This window comes from Phalacrocorax carbo, chromosome 2 (assembly GCF_963921805.1).
Source record: "Phalacrocorax carbo chromosome 2, bPhaCar2.1, whole genome shotgun sequence".
NCBI classification, from domain to species: domain Eukaryota; kingdom Metazoa; phylum Chordata; class Aves; order Suliformes; family Phalacrocoracidae; genus Phalacrocorax; species Phalacrocorax carbo.
Genome location: NC_087514.1, coordinates 140,956,553 through 140,975,417, shown reverse-complemented (window position 1 = coordinate 140,975,417; position 18,865 = coordinate 140,956,553). Strand labels below are relative to the sequence as shown.

General features: G+C 42.3%; 1 protein-coding gene across 1 annotated transcript in view; it reads left to right on the top strand.

The window, feature by feature from the left end:
- Window positions 1-1,008: 1,008 nt before the first annotated feature.
- The window catches only part of COL1A2 (collagen type I alpha 2 chain), a 41,568-nt gene continuing 23,711 nt past the window's right edge, over window positions 1,009-18,865 (top strand). The window contains exons 1-19 of the mRNA XM_064444602.1: window positions 1,009-1,220; window positions 3,403-3,413; window positions 4,028-4,045; window positions 4,727-4,762; window positions 6,350-6,433; window positions 7,786-7,842; window positions 10,050-10,094; window positions 10,199-10,252; window positions 10,581-10,634; window positions 11,020-11,073; window positions 11,602-11,655; window positions 11,992-12,045; window positions 13,729-13,773; window positions 14,016-14,069; window positions 14,181-14,225; window positions 16,799-16,852; window positions 18,362-18,460; window positions 18,542-18,586; window positions 18,694-18,792. Coding sequence (XP_064300672.1) covers window positions 1,151-1,220; window positions 3,403-3,413; window positions 4,028-4,045; window positions 4,727-4,762; window positions 6,350-6,433; window positions 7,786-7,842; window positions 10,050-10,094; window positions 10,199-10,252; window positions 10,581-10,634; window positions 11,020-11,073; window positions 11,602-11,655; window positions 11,992-12,045; window positions 13,729-13,773; window positions 14,016-14,069; window positions 14,181-14,225; window positions 16,799-16,852; window positions 18,362-18,460; window positions 18,542-18,586; window positions 18,694-18,792 — 1,032 coding nt within the window. The 5' untranslated portion in view covers window positions 1,009-1,150. The remainder of the gene's footprint in view (window positions 1,221-3,402; window positions 3,414-4,027; window positions 4,046-4,726; window positions 4,763-6,349; window positions 6,434-7,785; window positions 7,843-10,049; window positions 10,095-10,198; window positions 10,253-10,580; window positions 10,635-11,019; window positions 11,074-11,601; window positions 11,656-11,991; window positions 12,046-13,728; window positions 13,774-14,015; window positions 14,070-14,180; window positions 14,226-16,798; window positions 16,853-18,361; window positions 18,461-18,541; window positions 18,587-18,693; window positions 18,793-18,865) is intronic.

Sequence of the window (18,865 nt, the reverse complement as noted above, 5' to 3'; positions counted from 1 at the left end):
CTTCTCCCCCCGCCCCGAGAAGGGAGAAGCCGGGCAGACGTGGCAAGCAGCCCCGCCAGCTTTCCCCTCAGCTGGGGGAAAAGCCCATCCTCCTTCCCGCGCCGGAGGGGAGCCGCCGCGGGGCTCTGTGTAACGGGCCGGGAGGCGGGGAGTGCTCGGGACGGCCGGGACACGCCAGGCTCCCCCCTCACACACGCACACTGCCCCAGCGGCCGCGGAGCCGAGAGGAGAAACTCGCGGGGAGAGCAATCGGCCGGGACGCGAACGGGCTCTGCCGCGGCGGGCTGCGAGCGGCCCGACGGGGCTGTCGCCGCCTCCCGCCCGCCGCGGGGAGCCGGGCACGGGCCCCGGCTGCGGACGGGGAAACGCGACGGGCGAGGGACCGGGGTGATGGGGCTGCCCGCACCCCGTGCGGGAGGCGCCGGGCGCCGCGGGACCCCGGGCGAGGGGCAGCGTCGCCTTTTGCCCTCGGCTGCGGTGGGACGGCGGGGAGACCCACCCTCCCCCCGGCTCCCCCGGCCGCTTCCCCGCCGCGGTCCCGGCGGGGCGGGAGGCTCCGCAGGCCCTGGACAGCTCCTGCTTTGAAAGCCCTCGGAGCGCCCTCCCGGCCGCTGCCAGCCGGCCGCCCGGCGGGGCTGCCGGCCGCGCAACCCCAGAAAACCAGGGCGAGGGGCGGGGGACGTCTGAAAAAGAAAAAAAAAAAAAAAGGAAAGAAAATTTAAAAAAAATCAGGCGACGAGTCAGTTTTTCCTTCCGAAAGCCTCAAAGTGTCCACGTCCTCAAAGCATGGAACCAATTTAACGCCGCCGCCGCCCCCCCCCGACGCCCCCCCCGCCCCGCGCCGCCGCCGCTGCCAAGGCTGCCGCGGCGGGCCGGAGACACGGGGCACGTGACGGCCTGGGAGCCGCGCGGGCCCCGCCGCCGCCGCGCGCCCATTGGCTGCGCCGACGCCGGCGGCTCGCGGCCCCGGGACCCTCCTGCGGTATAAATAGGGCGGACCGGGGCTTGATTAATTTAGCATCCCGGGCAGCAGGTTTCTGCTAAGGTTGGAGTTACTCCTCAAGACTGTATGCCTGCGTCCCATAGGTAATAGCTAACCACCGACCAGGGACTCTGCACCACAAGGAGTCTGCATGTCTTGCAACTAGACATGCTCAGCTTTGTGGATACACGGATTTTGTTGCTGCTTGCAGTAACTTCATACCTAGCGACAGGCCAACGTAAGTGCTTTCAGCTTGTTTCTGGCATGGGTGGTGGCAGGGGGTGGCTCTCCTACTCTCTGCGCTCTCTCCAGACGTCTTCCCCACGGATGGTAGCCTGCGGGGAGCTGCGGCTTCCCAAGTCAGAGAGACCATCTCATAAATCTGCCACCTCCGTCCCAGATCAGAACCTAGCTTCTTCTTCTTTTCTTTTTTTTTTTTCATCAGAAGTAGAAAAGGATGGCAAAAGGCCAATGATATCATATCCCCCCTCCCCCCCCCCAAAGAAAAAAGAGAGGCGGGTTCGTATCCAAAGGAGAATGCAAAGCCCTGATTGAAGCGCGGATGCTTAAGGGCACGGAGGAGAGTGTTTACGGCGAGCGGAACAACCCAGGCTGCGCCCAGACGGCGCTTCTGTGAGGCTGCAGCCGCGCTTTCCGAAGCGGCGGAGCCGGGCGGAGCGGGAGAGCGGCGGCTCGCCCCTTCCCTCCGCGGAGAGGGCGTGCGGGGGGCGGCCAGCGCCGTGCGGGACCCCCCGCCATCGCTCGCCCACCCCGCCGCGCACGGCGGCGCCCCCTGGAGGCGGAGCGGTGCCGCTGCGGCCCGCCGTGCTGCGGAGCGCCCCCCGCCCGGCCCGGCCCGGTACCGCCTTCCCGGGGCTCTCCGGAGAGGGAGAGGCCGTACGAGGCAGGCAGTAGGAGGGAGGCAGGGAGGGGATATTGCATAGCTCCAGTGCGAAAAGGGAACGGGGCTCCCCGAGGGTGCAGCGCGGCTCTCCGCCACTCGCGGGGAAGGGGGTTCAGTCTCCCCCCTCCTGGCGGAGAAGCGCAGCTCGCCGCACACACGCCGCGGGGGGAGAGAAACGCGCCCCACGCACTTGGCCGGGGGAGAAGCGGAGCCTTCCCCCCGCCTCCCTGCCGGGCAGCACCCCGTGAAGCCCCCCGATAGCCCCTCGCCGCCGTTCCGCTGCACGGCTGGCTTTGCCCTGGGGCTTGGCCGCGTTCCTAGGCCGGGGAGCAGCCGTGCGCTGCCCGCTCCCGGCGCTCGGTGCCCCCCGCGCCGCCGGGCCGCCGCGAGGCGCGGGGTGGCCGTGGCCCGGAGGAAGCCCGAGGGGGACACCCACCACCCCCACCCCCCCCACCACCCCCCCGGTGACGGGCAGGGGTAGCAGCGCCTTGGCAAAGGCTGCGGGGGCGGAGCGGTGCGTGTGGGGATCCCGCCGTACCGACCGCCCCCGCCTTCCCCGAGGTAAGGTAGTGCGGCCGCCAGCGTCACCGTCACCTGGGGGCAGTGATGTTTTTAATTTTATGTCGACTTAGTATAGGCAACCGGTGTTCTGCCGTGGTATTTCAGTGCTTTAAAGCGTTCGGCACTTCACCCGTGTTACCTTTGTGCTGGGCACTAAATTCAGAACCGTCTCAATTTGGTGTGATCGTACGTTGCCAAAGTGACACTTTGTGGAAAAATCCCCAGTAACTTGTTTGTTAGTGATAACATCAAATTGCTGTTCGTTTTTACCACGGTAAGTTTCAGCCAAAATAGATTTTAATTGCTTGAGATTCAGAAACAGAGTTCTGAAAATGTGTATCTCCAGCTAATTAACAAGAGTGTACTTAGTAGTAAATAACATCTGGAAAGTTATTTGCTATTTGGTATTTAATAGCTTCAGACTGTTCTCTGGTACATACACACTATGACATTTTACAGGAAACTGAGGAAATAGTTATGTTTGGGTAGAACCATTCCCCATAAAAAGTGAGATGGGGCTATTTATATTGAAATTTAACATTACTTCTACAATTTAATATCTTCACATGCGTCAGCCTGTGTTCGTTCATCTGTTGCACACACACACACACGTGAAAATATATGTGTGCATTTTTTTCTGTGGAGATATGTTTAAGCATATTTAGAGCAGGCTTGTAGGAGATACCTGCCTTTTTAGTGTATGAACCATATTACTTGTTTCAATTTCATCAGCAAGTCTGTTTTGAATTTGAAATACATAGCAGTCTCACCTGTGAGTCTTTATAGTTTAAGATAAATAACTTAAAAGTAAGAAATTACATAAAGAAAATGTTTCTTACATTAAGAAAATTAACAAAATTGCATTTTGATTTAAAAGCATTGAAATGTAAAACTTGTAAAATAACTGAGTCCACACTCTAATGATCTCCTCTTTTTCTTTCCTTTCTTTTTCCAGATGTGAGTGAGGTCAGTATAACTGTTTTTTCTCTAATACGTAACACTCAACTTCCATTAAGAGGCTAGACTTCTTTTTCGCGGCAGTATTATTTACTGTTAACTCCCAAGATGGTCATGCAAAGATACCAATTAAATCCTGAAGGGACTGCCTGGAAAGGTACCCACCCCAATTTCTCAAGTGGGACGGCCTTTTTAAGGGACTGCCTTCATAGGTGTAAAGACCGTGAGGAGAAAGTAACGGAGCAGTGGTGTTTGGACGTTATACCTGGCAGTTTGGATTGGAGACAACTGTACTTTAAAGCCAGTCTTCCAGTCTAAATGTCATTGCACAGAAGGATTATGAAAGAACTCAGGTGTGACTTTTTTATGCCAGTTTTGTAGACTGAAATAGGTATAAAATTGTCAGTCTTCAACAGAATGTTCTAATATAGGTGCATGTATCTTTGCTATATAATAAACTCCTAGCCTTCATAGTAATTTAAAACCATAGGGCACATTTAAATGTGCTGCGCTGAGAATAATTATAGTTATGTAAGAAGATGAGTCTAAGTTTGTACCTTATTTTAGTTTAAAATATTGGAAGAAATTGTATTTTTTTAAATTGTCTTCTTTATTTTTTCCAGGCACCTGCAGGGCGGAAGGTAAGCATTTTTATTTTTCTTGCATGGAAATGGAGATGATATCAGATATTCTTAGGCAGATTAATGTTTTGTTGAATTTTGGATGAAAGGAAAACCTACTACATTTGTTATTTCCAGTGTTCCCTGAGAACAGCAGTAGCACTGAGATGAGTAGGAAGTAAAAAGAAGGGAACAATGGATGCAACAGCTTAACACCAGGGTAAATTAAAATATTGGATTTAAGCTGCTTTACCCAAGAGCAGAATTAAACCTACCAAGAACTAAACTGCATCAAAGTAGTGTTTGTGTTCAAGCAGAGTTCCTTTGGAAAGATTTACATGAACTGAACAGTACAGCAATATCAATACAGGTCTAAAAGGCTAAATAGATTCTATTTCATTTCTAAAAGCCACTACTGTTAAATTAGAGTCAGTTATTCAGTAGAGGCTAAAACCAATTTTGCAAGTACTTCTGTGGACTGTGCAGTGATACATTTAACTGACGTAGTAATGACAGTGACTAATCTATTTCCAGTAGCTTATTGTGGAAAAAGAATATCTCATCTGTGGAAAATATTGGACCTGTATGTGCAGTTTTCTTTCCCTTTTTCACGCACATTAATTATTTTTCACGTATCTGTTTCCCTGTATCATCCTGGAAAATTTCCACAGTAACTCATCAAGTTTTATTTTCTTCCAGCAGGGCCCTAGAGGAGACAAAGGGCCGCGGGGAGAAAGGGTAAGGAATTAGACTGACGCTCATTTGTTTGTGATGTTTGAACAGCAGTTGTTGGAAGAGCAGTAGGAAAAAACTAAGTTTAGGCATTGACGTGAGATTAAATGAATGCACCTGTAGAATCTTGTGTGTACAAGAAACCCAGTTATCTGTGTACCAAATTCTGCCACAGAAATACCTCACCAGCCTACTTATGGTCATTGTGCCTGAGCAGGTGTGGTTGAGTTCAGATGGCAGCCTAGCACTCCAAGTGATGGTTTGAAAAACTTTTTTCCAGCTGCTCACAGTGGAAATAGTGCATGAAAATGCAGAAGGGAAAGTTGGCACATGAAGATGTAGTTTTTGAACAACATGGTATATGGATAAGCTGTCTACATCAAACCCGAATAGCTAAAGTTAGCTTCGAGGATCATTCATTATCTGTGCTTCCAGTGATGGCTTGAAAAAGCTCTCTCTGGCAGCTAGGCATTTGTCTTCTACTTTCTATTAGTCAAAGCGAATATTGTACTGTTAAAGGCTACTGTAAAAGTAAACATAAATGAGGACAGTTCAATAATTTAATTGTACTGTTCATTCATATTGCTGATATCTGCTTTTCTGATCTGTAGTTATCGTGTCTTTTTTTGTATCTTCTGAAAATGAAAATGCCATAGTACTGATAAGCAGCTCTTGAAGGTTTCTTAGGTCATAATATGCCGACAAACATAATGGGAACCATTAGGAAGAGCATATGTCTATGGTCAACTGGTTATTTGCTTTAGGCTACCACTAACTAAATTTGTTTAACGAAATGAGATACATGCTTTGTCTTGAAGGCAGCAAGCCTAATCTTGCTCCTTTAGAAATCCAGAAGACTTTTATTACGGGTTTCATGTAGCACTGAACTAGGTCCAAAATACAGACCAAATGAAATATCTCACCTCAATTGCCACGACGGCAAAACTTGACCAGCACTGAGGATGAAAGAATGTAAGGGCAAATCTTGCAGGACTGAACACATGTAATTTCAAACTGTTGTAGAAGAAGTTATGACAGTGGTATCAGAGTGACAGTATCAAAAATTTGTAGAATAGCACTGCTTTATTGCCATTGAATTTGCAACTATACCAGCAAATACTCTACACTGATTAAAAACAAGCCTTTGACTTACTCTGGATCTATGTTAGTTCATAGCAGTAGGACTGACCTTTGCCAGTCCTCAGTTGGTCACATTTTATGCTCTCACTAACAGAATCTGACAGGCTGTGTGGGTCCACATGGCTCGCACATGGCTCACTTGGGGTTCATGGGTCCAAAATTTGGTTGCTTAAACTTCCCAATTTAGAGATTATGCTTTGGTGGCAGAGATCCAGTATTGCCCCCATAAATCTTCTCAAATGTGAAAATACAGTAAATATCTGATATGGGGTGTGGCAAGGCAATGTAAATTCAGACTATGCTTATTTTCTAAAGTTAGCCATTTATTGAAACTGCATATATAGCACTGCTGTAGTGTGTGCTGTAGGAGCCTGGTTGTTAATGAATTTATCACTTCAGGGTTTCCTTTAACCACTTCTAATGTTCACTTTATAATCCTCTTTTTGACTCCAGGGTCCACCAGGTCCACCAGGCAGAGATGGTGAAGATGGTCTACCAGGTCCTCCAGGCCCCCCTGGTCCTCCAGGTCTTGGCGGAGTAAGGCATCCAAACTTTCTATTACTGACACTGATAATCTGTGCTTTGTGACTAAGACTAAATGCATATCTGCCGGAACACTGATGTTGCATTGGATAGTAGAGGAAATGTTCTCCTGTGATCGGCAAGAAACTGATGGTCCCAGTTCCAGTGAAACTCTCCTTGGGATGTATATTTTCCGTGGCAAATTTGGATTCTGCGTTCAACAGGGACTTATGCACAGGAGCAAATCAACCCTCTTAATTAGCATTAAATTTATATAGCCACAATGTGTATGGATTAGGAATCAACTAAATGAAACCTGTGCTGTTAAGCAGATGGGGCAAAGAAACGGCATTTTGCGGTTGGTCTCAGGAGACAGCAACTGTATTGGAATAAGCTGAAGAAGACTACCCTGAGCTAAAAGTCCGTACTTAAAAGTCCTTTAGAATTTTAGAATATCTTCCTTTAGAATTTTTCATTTCTGTCATGCTGCAGATCAAAAGTGGACTGTGTCGCATACACGCTTTCTGCAGAAGTGTCCATCATGTATTCTCTGCAGAATGCTGGCTTTAACTCTTTGCTTGACATTGGCTTGCGCAGGGAGCATGAAGACATAGACAGTGTCGTATTGACAAGCTTAGTAAATCCTCCTGCATGGAAGAACACTCTTTTTGCCTTCACCATGAACAGCAATAGTTCATTTTCCTATTAGCAAACCCAAACTGCTTCCATTAATTTCTATTATTTTAGATATGCTAATAAAACGAAACAAGCAAGAAGAGGATTTTTAATTGTGTTGTATAGAACTTTTTTCCATTTGAGTGAGGAGGGAAAATGTACTTTACAAAACTAGATGTACATTTGCTTACAAAACTTATATTGATAAAAGATCAAAAATCCAGTGCAGTGTTTCTAAGGCTGCATGCTTTTCAGATCTTTCTGAAGCTGAAGGGCCCACCTCATCCGATACATGAGTTTTTCTTAAGCAATGCAGTAAAAAAATGTGTATAACTTCCCTGGTTGGAAATTAGGCAGAATGATTTGTGGGTTTCAAGAAAGTTTTCATTTTTAAATGAGCACTGAGTTTACATTCTTAATTTTCAGCTCACGCTATTGCAATACCTCTCCATGACTACTGCGTAGGTATTTGAGGCCATTGTGTGAAAGGGCCTTCCTAGTAACATCAAGTCTTTCTGGAAAAAAGTGAGAAGAAATGTATTTATAATAGGGTCATGTTCACTGAGTTTTATGTATGATGCTTTAATATAGCAAATACAGCAAGTCAGGTGACAGATGTAGAATTATAATTATCAACACTTTTTAAAGTAAAATTTTTAATCTTTTAATTTCTAACTTTTTATCACCTACAGAACTTCGCTGCTCAATATGATCCATCTAAAGCAGCTGATTTTGGCCCAGGACCTATGGTAAGTATATTATTTAGCACTTGATAACTTGCATAGACAATGTGATTAGTATTTTCTTTTGAGTCTAATCCAGCTGTATTAATGTAAAGCATAGTTTTAAAATTAGTGTTTTGATCATGTATTGAGTCAGACTGTAAACTCTGATGTAGGACAATGTGAAGTGTTTGAAATATAGTCTTAGGACTTGAAATATAGTCCTGGGACTGTATATTTAACTTGAATATAGCACTACTGGGTCTTGTGCTTTAATTCTGCCTGTGACCACACTTTATGAATCACTGAACCTCATAACCTGATCTCAGGTAACACACGTACTTTGACACTTTACTCATATTGAGACAGAAGATTGTGTTTTAGGAATGAGATGGATTGTAGAGCTGCTCTCTAAAGCAGACATAGGTCTAGAAAGTAACTCAGTATCTCAGCTCCAGTTGGTGACCATTTTTCTCCCACGGCTGTACAACTGATATTCTTGGACTGCACAGGTTTGGTAGAAAATTGGTCATAACATTTGGTTCTCAACAACTGAATGTTAGTGCTTGCTACCACAAGGCTCTTCTGAGGAGGAGTCTTTATCAGTCACTTTATACTATGTCCAAATGGACATTTAAGGAGTCTGTTGCCTCTCCACATGAATTTCTAACCTTCCTGATAGCAGCTATTTTCAGTGTCCATAGATAGCAGAATACAGATAGCAGCGGGATGAAGGCTGCCCAGGACTATTCTGGGTCAAGAGCTTGTTTCCACTCCTGAAAATAGTGTAATATTAAATTTTTGAAAATATTTTAGTATCCATTTAGATACTAAATATAGGAAAATAAGAGTATCTTTAATCAAGTTCTGCCCTCAGTGTCAGACAATAAATCAGAAAACGTAGATCAGGATTTATTTGGCGTGTCAGAGTTTCTAAGTTTCAATTTTTGAGTCAGTTAGGGTTCATCTGGCAGCAACAGCAGTAAAATCTACCTACTGTGATGAAATTTTAAGTTTTATAAAGAAAATGTGAGAGACTGGGAAGATAGAAAAGAAGGGAAAACCGATTATGGAATATAATGTGTGAAGACATTCACAGGGTTTATGCAGCACGTACAATTCAGACTGTCCAGAAACAGTTATTTTTTTCTAGAATTACTGCATATTTTTATAGCCACAAGATTGATTTAGCCTTCATAAGTAAATGCCTGTATTTAATATGCATTTGTTCCCCTTAATAAAAAGCATCCAGTCTTATGGGAAAGCTACATAAGCTATTGAAAAGTTGGCACATGATTGTAATCTTGTAATGAGAAAATCTGAAAGATTTCCCAAGAAAGTTTTAAAACCAATGATGAAAATCGTAATGATTTCTGTTGAAACATCTCATAAAACATCCGTTTGGACAATAGAAGACTAAATTAAATTTCAGTTCAAAGTTGTTTGCTTGCTTCATAAAGCTTAAGACAACTGTTAAGGAAGTGTAGTAATCTATGGAAATTTCATTTTTAAAAGTGATTTTTGACACTTTTTTAAAAGATGTATGTAAATTCTAGATTCAGTCGAGGAGAGTATGTTAGTGACTTATTTTGGAGGTGAAGTGAAAAAAATGTAATCAAAACGAGAAAATAATTACATATTTGAACAGAAGATCATTATTTGAAATAGATGTATACATGATATGCATAAGAGTTGTTTGTTTTCCTTTAAAAATTATGTGTGAACCTCATAGTTCATGGTAATACTGCCATTTATATACCTTTATTTTCCCTTTTACCTCTCTACCTTTTTAATTATCTTTTTCTCCAACAGGTCATGATAAAATTGACAGGCCCAAAAATACAACTTTTTTAATGTGTTGTTATGACCCTCATCTTTAAATTCTGGAATTTCATGCACAGGAAGGGAGAGGGTACATACAAGAATGAACCAGTGCACTTGCTAACAACGCAGAATAGATTAAGAAGCCTAATCACCAGGTTCCCAGCCACGATGGTACATTCCTGATAATGTCACTGGATTCTGCACTGGTTCATTGCCATTAGAAGATCTGTTTGCACTTGAACTGCCTGTGCAAATTTGTGCAGATCTCAACTTCCTCTAACTTGATTTGGACATTGCACACTGAAAACTGTAGTGCTTACCAATATTTTAGGAATACCAGGAATTGGTGTTATAAAGGAATTTATATAATGGTGATTTTTTTAAAAAAATATTTTGTTTTTCTCCCCTAGGGTTTAATGGGACCTAGAGGCCCACCCGGAGCATCTGGACCCCCTGTAAGTACAGTCTCATCCCTCCTACTTACCATTTAATATTGACATACTTGTAAAATCACAAAGCAGCTTGCCCAAACACTAACAAAATCTCCCTCCTCTTTTAGGGTCCTCCTGGTTTTCAAGGCGTTCCTGGTGAGCCTGGTGAACCTGGTCAAACAGTAAGTACAGGTTTCACATGCAGACATTGTTAGCATTAGAAATAGACACCAAAGTAGGCTTGTAATGCTTGAGCCCGTTTCTCCTATCCATACGCATGACCTTGAATGTTTGAATTGGATATTCCTACTTGATCCTGTTACAGAAACAGAGCTGGACACTCTGATTTCAGACTTCTTCAGATGGGAATCATAAAATGCAAAGTCAGTTAGGATGGAAGGACCTTGCTTCAGTTCAGGCTCCAGCTATGCCCCAACTTAAGTCAGAAACCAGTGAAAAGACTTATCTGAAGAATGATGCTTTAAGTAATCCTCAATCTATTTTTAACAGGGTCCACAGGGTCCTCGTGGTCCCCCTGGTCCTCCAGGAAAGGCTGGTGAAGACGTAAGTGGTTATTAAATGTTCCTCATCTCTTTTGGGTCTGTGATTCAACTCTAATATTAGGCAATTGTTAAGCTAAGCATTCTATTGGCCATACTGTTTACATTGCTATATAATATTGGACAGAATAAATAAATCGCTGAAATAATTATTTTATAGTAGAAGAGATGCTGTATATTGGAAATGTACAGAAAAAGGATAGCTTCAAAACCTCTCCAAATACATTATTTAGCTTCCTGAATAAGAAGAGGGAAACTTGAAGTTAGCAAGCTCTCTGTATTTATTGAAAAAGAGAAACTTTGCCAATGCATTTCCATTTTTTAATAATTTATGTTGTTATTTTATAAAATGAGCTTTCCTTCATAATGCATTTTGCTGCATTTTTTAGGGTCACCCTGGCAAACCTGGAAGACCTGGTGAGAGAGGTGTTGCTGGCCCTCAGGTATGTAGCAACCTACTGTATACAATACAAAACAGTTCTCTTATCAATGAAACCTAACAACATTTCTGAATTGCACCACATTAACAGTCTAGTAATATTCCCTACATGCATTGATCCAATTTCAGTTCTTACCTTCAGGGATATCATATAGTTATGGGGTTTTTTTGTGTTGTCCCCACCCCCCCACACCCCATGAAGTAAAGCTAGTGTAATTAGTAACAGAAGTGACATAGTAAGGAGTTACACAGGAGCAGGTAAGCAGGCACCTTGGCATAGAAAGCTAAAACTGCTGTGCTATCACATGTTAATTAATTAAATTTCTGAGATTCAGAACTGGAAAATCAGGTTGATTACTATTAGTCTTGGAACAAGTCTGGTCCTGGGAGGTTAGGGAATGGACTATTCCCACTTGAATGATCGCGGCCCAAATCTACTCATTAATTTTACTAAAAGACTTATGCTTTTTCTTTCTTTTTAATTGCAGTATGTAATATGAGAGGCAATCATTCATGCACTGTGTGTTTTTAGGGTGCTCGTGGTTTCCCTGGAACTCCTGGTCTGCCTGGCTTTAAGGGAATTAGGGTGAGTGTATACATACTTTTTCCCTGAGTAGTTAAGACTGACAACACTTCAGCATGCTGAAAAACCCTGGAAATCCCCTCAAAGTTAAGAGTGCGTGAACCTCTTTGAAGTTTTTAATATCTCCTGATATGAAAGAGTGGGGGGTTTTAAATCATAAGTTTATATTAGAAAAGATTATATTATATGTATATTATATTATATATTTTATATATATATTATATATGTATATTATATTATATTGTATGGAAAGAAGGATTTACTTTACAAGACTAAGAGTTTGTGTATAGCCATTTGTGGGAAAAACTATATTCATATTTATTTTTCTACTCCATATAGGGACACAATGGTCTGGATGGTCAAAAGGGACAGCCTGGGACTCCTGGCATCAAGGTAAAGATGAAATATTAAAAAATAGATGTAGCTCTTTCTAGTGAAAGACACATGAAGTCCCCTTCAATCAATCTTCCATGTTGTCATTAAACATCGCCCAGCTGCAATATTCTAGAAGTCAGTGGATCCATGTAGGACAAATACATGTACCTTAACACGAGAAATCATCCCTCGTGCCTTATTCTTGGGCCCTCATTCAAGTTAATACTTTCAGCAGGAGTTGCAGAATTGGGCTCCTGATGATTGACTACTCAGCAGCACTTAAGACTGATTTTGCTCTCTCTACTTCTCTATGGATTGTATTTTGCATTTTGGAGGGTTTTTTTTAAAGCACACTAAAATGAAACATCTAATTTTTCTACAAAATTCTGCTGTGTGAAACGCATGCTCTAGTGTAAGGCTTTTTGCTAAAAATTTGGATAGATGCAGTGCTCTTCTGAATTAAAGCCATTTGATCTTCACAGTCTTTTTCCTTTTACCTTCTTCAGATTAGTGCACATTTGATCACTATCCTTAAAAAGATATTTTTAAATATGGTCTAGAAACATCTCTAGCAAACTCTTCCTCTCTTAGTTTCCTGTTCTCCCATTCCACATCAGTGCCTGATAGTAGCGTTCTTAAAAAAAACATTATGGCAACATAGGGTTGTAGGAAATTTTAATGCTGTTGATTTATTCACAGGAGATTTGTATTCAAGAACTTTTAATACAACAATGAAAAGCTCAAATACTAATTCTCCCTCTTGCTTGTTTCTAAGAGCTTAGCACTACTTGCTAATACTGTTATTAATTGTAACATAGCATTCTCCAATATCACGCAAGTTGTTAACCATCAGAAGAAGTTTGGTAAAGAGATAGCAAATGTTCTGTCTGTCCAGTTATTGGAGATTGAAAACAGCTAAAGCAATTAAGTAAAGGAAAGAACAGTTATTAGTAAGAGTGCTAATGTGACTGGAAAACACAAGCATAATAAATCAAAGTCTCTCATGATATAACTGTGCTGAAAGGAGTTATGAAGGCAAAAACTTGTGTTTGCAGCATTTAAGACCAGGTGCATTCAGATATATACAGGATACAAGTGCTGTAGGACAAATTTTGTCACTATAGACCAGCCCAGACCAGCTGCAGGCTTGTTGAAAGCACTTCACACTACAGGGAGAGGAGTCATGTTCTGATGGCTGTTGCTCATGTCTCAGTATTATTGGTCTTAAATTAAAAATACCTGAGGCAGATCCTGATGTCCAGCCATTTGACAGGAACTTTGTCACCTTAATCTAAGGCAAAAGAAAGCATCATTCTGTTTCTGCTCTAGCTAAAAAACAGCTGCTGATTGATCTGAATTGGTAGTTGACTATCCAGGCCCTGTCTCTTAGATGTGTGCTACAGAATAAATATCAGAATAAAGAAAGAGGGTAAAGAAAGCCGAGATGGGTAAGGGAAGTGACTCGCCCTGGCCCTCCTCTTCTAAGAGGATTCCAACTGGCCAAGTTCCAGTGCATGCAGGGACAGCGACAGTCCCTGCACCCTCAGGACTTGATGTGCTGTTGTTGTATACTGTGGTGCAAGTGCTACAGAAGGCAAAGACAGTAGGATCCAGTAGCTGAATATCTCTCTAGATGGTGTTGTGCTACCTGTCCAAAGCATCCTTTAAATAACTCAAGCCTGCAAACTTTCTTTTTCATAGGGAGAACCTGGTGCCCCTGGTGAAAATGGTACCCCAGGACAACCTGTAAGTATTTACTGCTGCTGTAGAAAATGATAATCTGGTAATATGATTCAGCCAGCATTTTGGTCAGTTTTTGTCATCAGTGACACTCCAGCTAGCTAGATACTGTAATGTAATAGCATGTGAATATTTAGAACAGAATTGCCTGTTTGCAACACACTTCATACAGACAGAGAAGGAAAAAAAAACTGCGTATATTTGTTCAGTGAATAGGAATAAATGAGTTAATTTCATTTTTCTTCCAGGGTGCCCGTGGTCTCCCTGGTGAAAGAGGAAGAGTAGGTGCCCCTGGACCAGCTGTAAGTGGCTTCCCATCTGTCTGTTTGTCATCATGACGAGCCACTTACTGTGGCTTTCTCTGATCTTTGAATCTCTTTTCAAACTCTGTTTATCATGTTCTCTCCTCACAGGGTGCTCGTGGAAGTGATGGCAGCACTGGCCCCACCGGACCTGCTGTAAGTTTCAGTCTTGATCTTTGACAATATGGTTCCATTATGCCTTGTGTCCCTCTTTCTGTTTATAGAGGATTTATTGGGCTTCCAAGAAGTTGATTGCGTGGACTTTTTTAACACAGTTCTTTGTTGCTTATCAGACCATCACAAAAAGAATTAATAAAACATAAACCCTTTGCAGACAATATCCTGGGAGCCTCAGGATTTATATTAAACACATCTGTATCAAAGGAACCAAATATTCTCTCATTTGCACTGGTGGGTTCATAGGGAAACACACGATGAACAGAATTCTCATTCCCAACAGTCTAACAGATGGGTTCTCATTCCAAAACTAAAGAGGCTTTATACCTTTTAACAGATATATACTATGCATGTGTTGCAGTTGACTGTAATTATATACACCCTGAAACTATTATATGTGCTCCAGGACACCGCTTTGCACCTGCAACATTGTCCTGTCTCACTAACAGGAGCTAACCTTTTTCATTCACCACTGATCCCTGAGTTATGTGAGCTAGTGTGAAAGGCCAGTTAAGATCCAACTGTTGTGATCAGACTGGCAAACAATGACTGTTCTACTGAGTGCTAATCTAATGCAGATTTGTCCAATTAAAAGGAGTTAGTGTTGCCATAGCATACCACCATACCACTGACTGTGTGTACAAGGGTATAGTTTCAATGCTGTAAAAAAACAAAACAAAACAAAACCCGAATAGCCCAGAGCAGTTTTTCCTTCCTGCCTTCAAAATTTTAGTCAATGATGAAGCCATACTTGGTTCTGTTAACTTTGCTAAAGTTGATCTTAATGCTCCTTGTCACTGCAAACCTCTGTTGTGCTTTAACAGAGTAGAATGTTAGCACAGGTGTGGATTTCACTTCAGTTCTCCCATATGGGGTATTAAAAAAAATATGTGATTGGGAGTCTAAATAGCAGTCAAATACAGACCTTATAGCTAAGATCTGATGTTATAGTTTGTAGCAGAACTGAAACATTTTAGCTATCTTGAAGGCAATTGAGTTACTATAGGAAAAATACTCTGGAGCTGCTGGCTGCAGAGGTGTTACTCTGGGTAGCAGCAGAGTTGCACTGAGCCCCAGTGCCTATGCCAGGCTAAAGGTATTTTGCACATACTTAGGTTATGATGCTGTAAACATTCTGCATAGCACTTTTTAACACTCCTTTTTTTAAACTAAGACAGAAATAATGTTTTATTCTCCTTGCCATTTAGAATTTAAAGTATAAAAAGAGTCACTGCAATGGAAATCCTGAAAGTTTATATTTTCATACATATCTTAAAGGGAATTTTGTCTTTTTTTCTTTGCTTATGCAAAACCAGTGAGAATTCCACATACCCAGTTTTAACAAACACAGTAGGTTATAGAATATTGGAAGCCAATTCCTCTCTGCTATACCAGCTGACCCATTTTATTTCCTTGGATTTGTGAGTCAGTTTTGTAATAAGTATTTATTGTACTTAGAAATATGATTTATTTATAAAATGTTTTACTATATATAAAAATATATATATATAAAATATATAAACGAGAAAGATGTTAGCTCACAAAAAAGTAGATATCAATCCCCAGTAGCTATGAATGAGTTGGATGTTTCATTATCAACTGAAGAAAAAAAACTATCCCTTTTTATTTGTATGCATCAAACAATAACAAAGGCAATGACATCACTGTATCTTCTCTTGTGGTTTCTGGGTACTGTACATTAGCAAGCTTGTCCCATCGTAATTACAAATCTCACAGCAATAGCTAGACATAGTAGAATGAGTAGAAAGCCCTCTTCAAGCTGATATGCCATTGCCTTTGATGTAAAAAAACCCAACAGCTTAATGAAAGGGCAGGGGGGCTGCACATATTGACTGCCTCAAGATGTATACTCTGGGTATAAATCAAGACTTCTAATCTATTTGCATGTTAGAATCAGCTCCTGCCCCCCACTGCTGTCAAGCCTGATCCAATTCCTAGTACATTCTTACTGACTTCAATGCAAGTTGTGCCAAGCGCTGGCTTGTAAAGTGGTGCAGAGGTCTTACCAACCCTCTTCCCATGTGTGAAGAAGGACAAATGCTGTCATCAGCACAGGGCTCTTGTGTGTGACCAATAGTCCAGAAGGACTACTGGCGTGAAAGCATACAGTTACCCCTGCACAGTAAATGTGTTGAAACAACCACCCAAGACGTGCATTTGCAGGATACAGGTGCGTCCCTTCATTGTGGGACTGTACAGCAAGACAACTTGCCTTGCAGATGGCTGTCTCTGCTCATCCTTTGTTTATTCTTTCTCAGGTGTTTGGCCTCAAGGCAAGGTTTTACCAATCATTGCTTAATTCACACTTTTTTAGCTGCACTGCAAATGTTTTTCAGCATTGACCTTGCTCCTAACTGTTTGTAGTGAACCAAATCTGTCAGTTTGGAGCTGCAAAAGGCAACTGATATTCTGAGGTGGTAATGTGTGGAAGGGTCTAAGTAAAAGTGCCTTTTTTTACCTGCTTACTTCAGCAAGCATGTTTCTGTCATCACTGAATACCTTTACACAACTGCTTCCCTCTCGTTGCCTAGGGCCCTATTGGTGCTGCTGGTCCTCCAGGCTTCCCAGGTGCTCCTGGTGCTAAGGTATGAACATCTGCTTCTACCAGTACATTTCATAGTGAAGATGAAATATAGTAACTAGTATCATTAGGTAGCAAATAATGCCCTTTCTGAAATAGGAGTGCTTTCTTACAGTTACAGATCAGGATGAGGATGAATCCCTACCGTATTTGGAGAACACCATGTATGAATGCTAATTTAAAGTACAGCAGTTATTTCACAGCTGAAGATTGATACTAGGCAGGTTCAGGAAGAGATATAATGGTTTTTTTTTTACTGCTTCCGATGTGGTGCAGTTGTATACACCTTTGAAGGGTGACATGGATCATGATAAATAAGCATCACTTTACATAAGTAGTGGAGGACCAAGAAGCTGCAGTTGAGTATTGGGCTCCTTCCAACCTAAGTTCCTGAAACTGCAATGGAGAAATTGCATTTAAACTTTACAGGTTTTAAGGCAGTGCCATTTTGCTTTTTCAGACTGTAACTTAAATGATTCAGTTTATTGCTCTGATCTTAGCATTTTTACCTGGGTAAGGGTCTCATTATTTTGAATTTTACTTTCTCCAAGGAAGGAGAGAGGATTTTGGCCAAGAGTGTCCCGGATACTGCATTTCCAAATTTCACTGACCATTTGCCAAGAAGCTCAGAGCTGCATACACTTATACGTAGTGTGATACAGTTTTTCAGCCTTACCACAAGTATACAAACTCCATGTCACAACAGACAAAACTCTTATCTTGATCCACCTTTAGAAGAAAATAGAGTATTGTTTGCTAGACCTCTTCATATTAACTGCAGGGAAGATGAGGAAAAATGGAGATACTATTCTGGTTATTCCTGTCAAAAGGAATTCATGAAGTCTTCTCTGATCCAAATGTGAGTGTGGTTACAGCATGTAATTTCAAGGGAAGACTGCTTCTGAGTCCAGGGTAAACTCTGACTGCTTAGAGAATTGCTGAAGAGAAGTTGTCATTATAGTTTTTTGTAGTAGACTTAGTGAATACAGGCTTCTGAGAGTAAAACAAAAAAACCTTTATTCCTGTAATTTACTCCATTGTGAATACTGTCCTACAGCACTCTGATCAGGCACTGTTTTGCATTTTGCATCAGTGCAAATGGCATCTTAAGGTGCAAGATAATGGTCAGTTAGGTCTCATACACTGTGAGGCATCTCAGGCCAATGCTGGAGGCACATGGCTGCAGATAAGACTGGAATCATAATTCTGATTTTCTAGATCAACCTTCTATGTAAACCTTGGCAATAATGTAGCTTCTCAGACATGCTGAGCACCTGTTCCCATGTTAGCCATCAGCTTCAGTGGAACCCAGCTAAGCATCCCAGCTTCAGTGCCTTTAAAATTAAATAAAAGCTCTCAGCTCCTTGGTTTCCTGGCCCCTGAAGTGGGAATATATATATAGAGAGAGAGAGAGAGAGAGTTGTATTCTTAATGTCAGGCTAATTTAGGATCACTCCACTATTGCCCTAACACTGTGTACACTGATAGAGGACTCTATCCTTCTCTCAAACAGGGTGAAATCGGACCTGCTGGTAACGTTGGTCCTACTGGTCCTGCTGGTCCAAGAGGAGAGATTGGACTTCCCGGTTCTAGTGGTCCCGTTGGCCCTCCAGTGAGTAGCTTGCCAGACTTTATTGTCGGATGGGTGTACTGGAGACTCTGAATTAACCAGTATTGTTATCTTTCTTAATAGGGCAACCCTGGTGCAAATGGTCTTCCAGGGGCTAAAGGTGCAGCTGTAAGTACAGCCATAGTCACATTTGTTTGCTTTTAAAAAAACAATTCAGTTAATGCAAGAGAAAAGATAATGGGCTTATAATACTTTTTATCCCCTTTGTTGGACAGGGTCTTCCTGGTGTTGCTGGTGCTCCTGGTCTGCCCGGTCCCCGTGGTATTCCTGGTCCTCCCGGCCCTGCTGGTCCTAGTGGTGCTAGAGGACTTGTTGTAAGTGACCTTGTACATTGCATGTCTTCTTTCGAAAATTGGACACTGTGTCCACGGTTGTAAAAGATTTCCT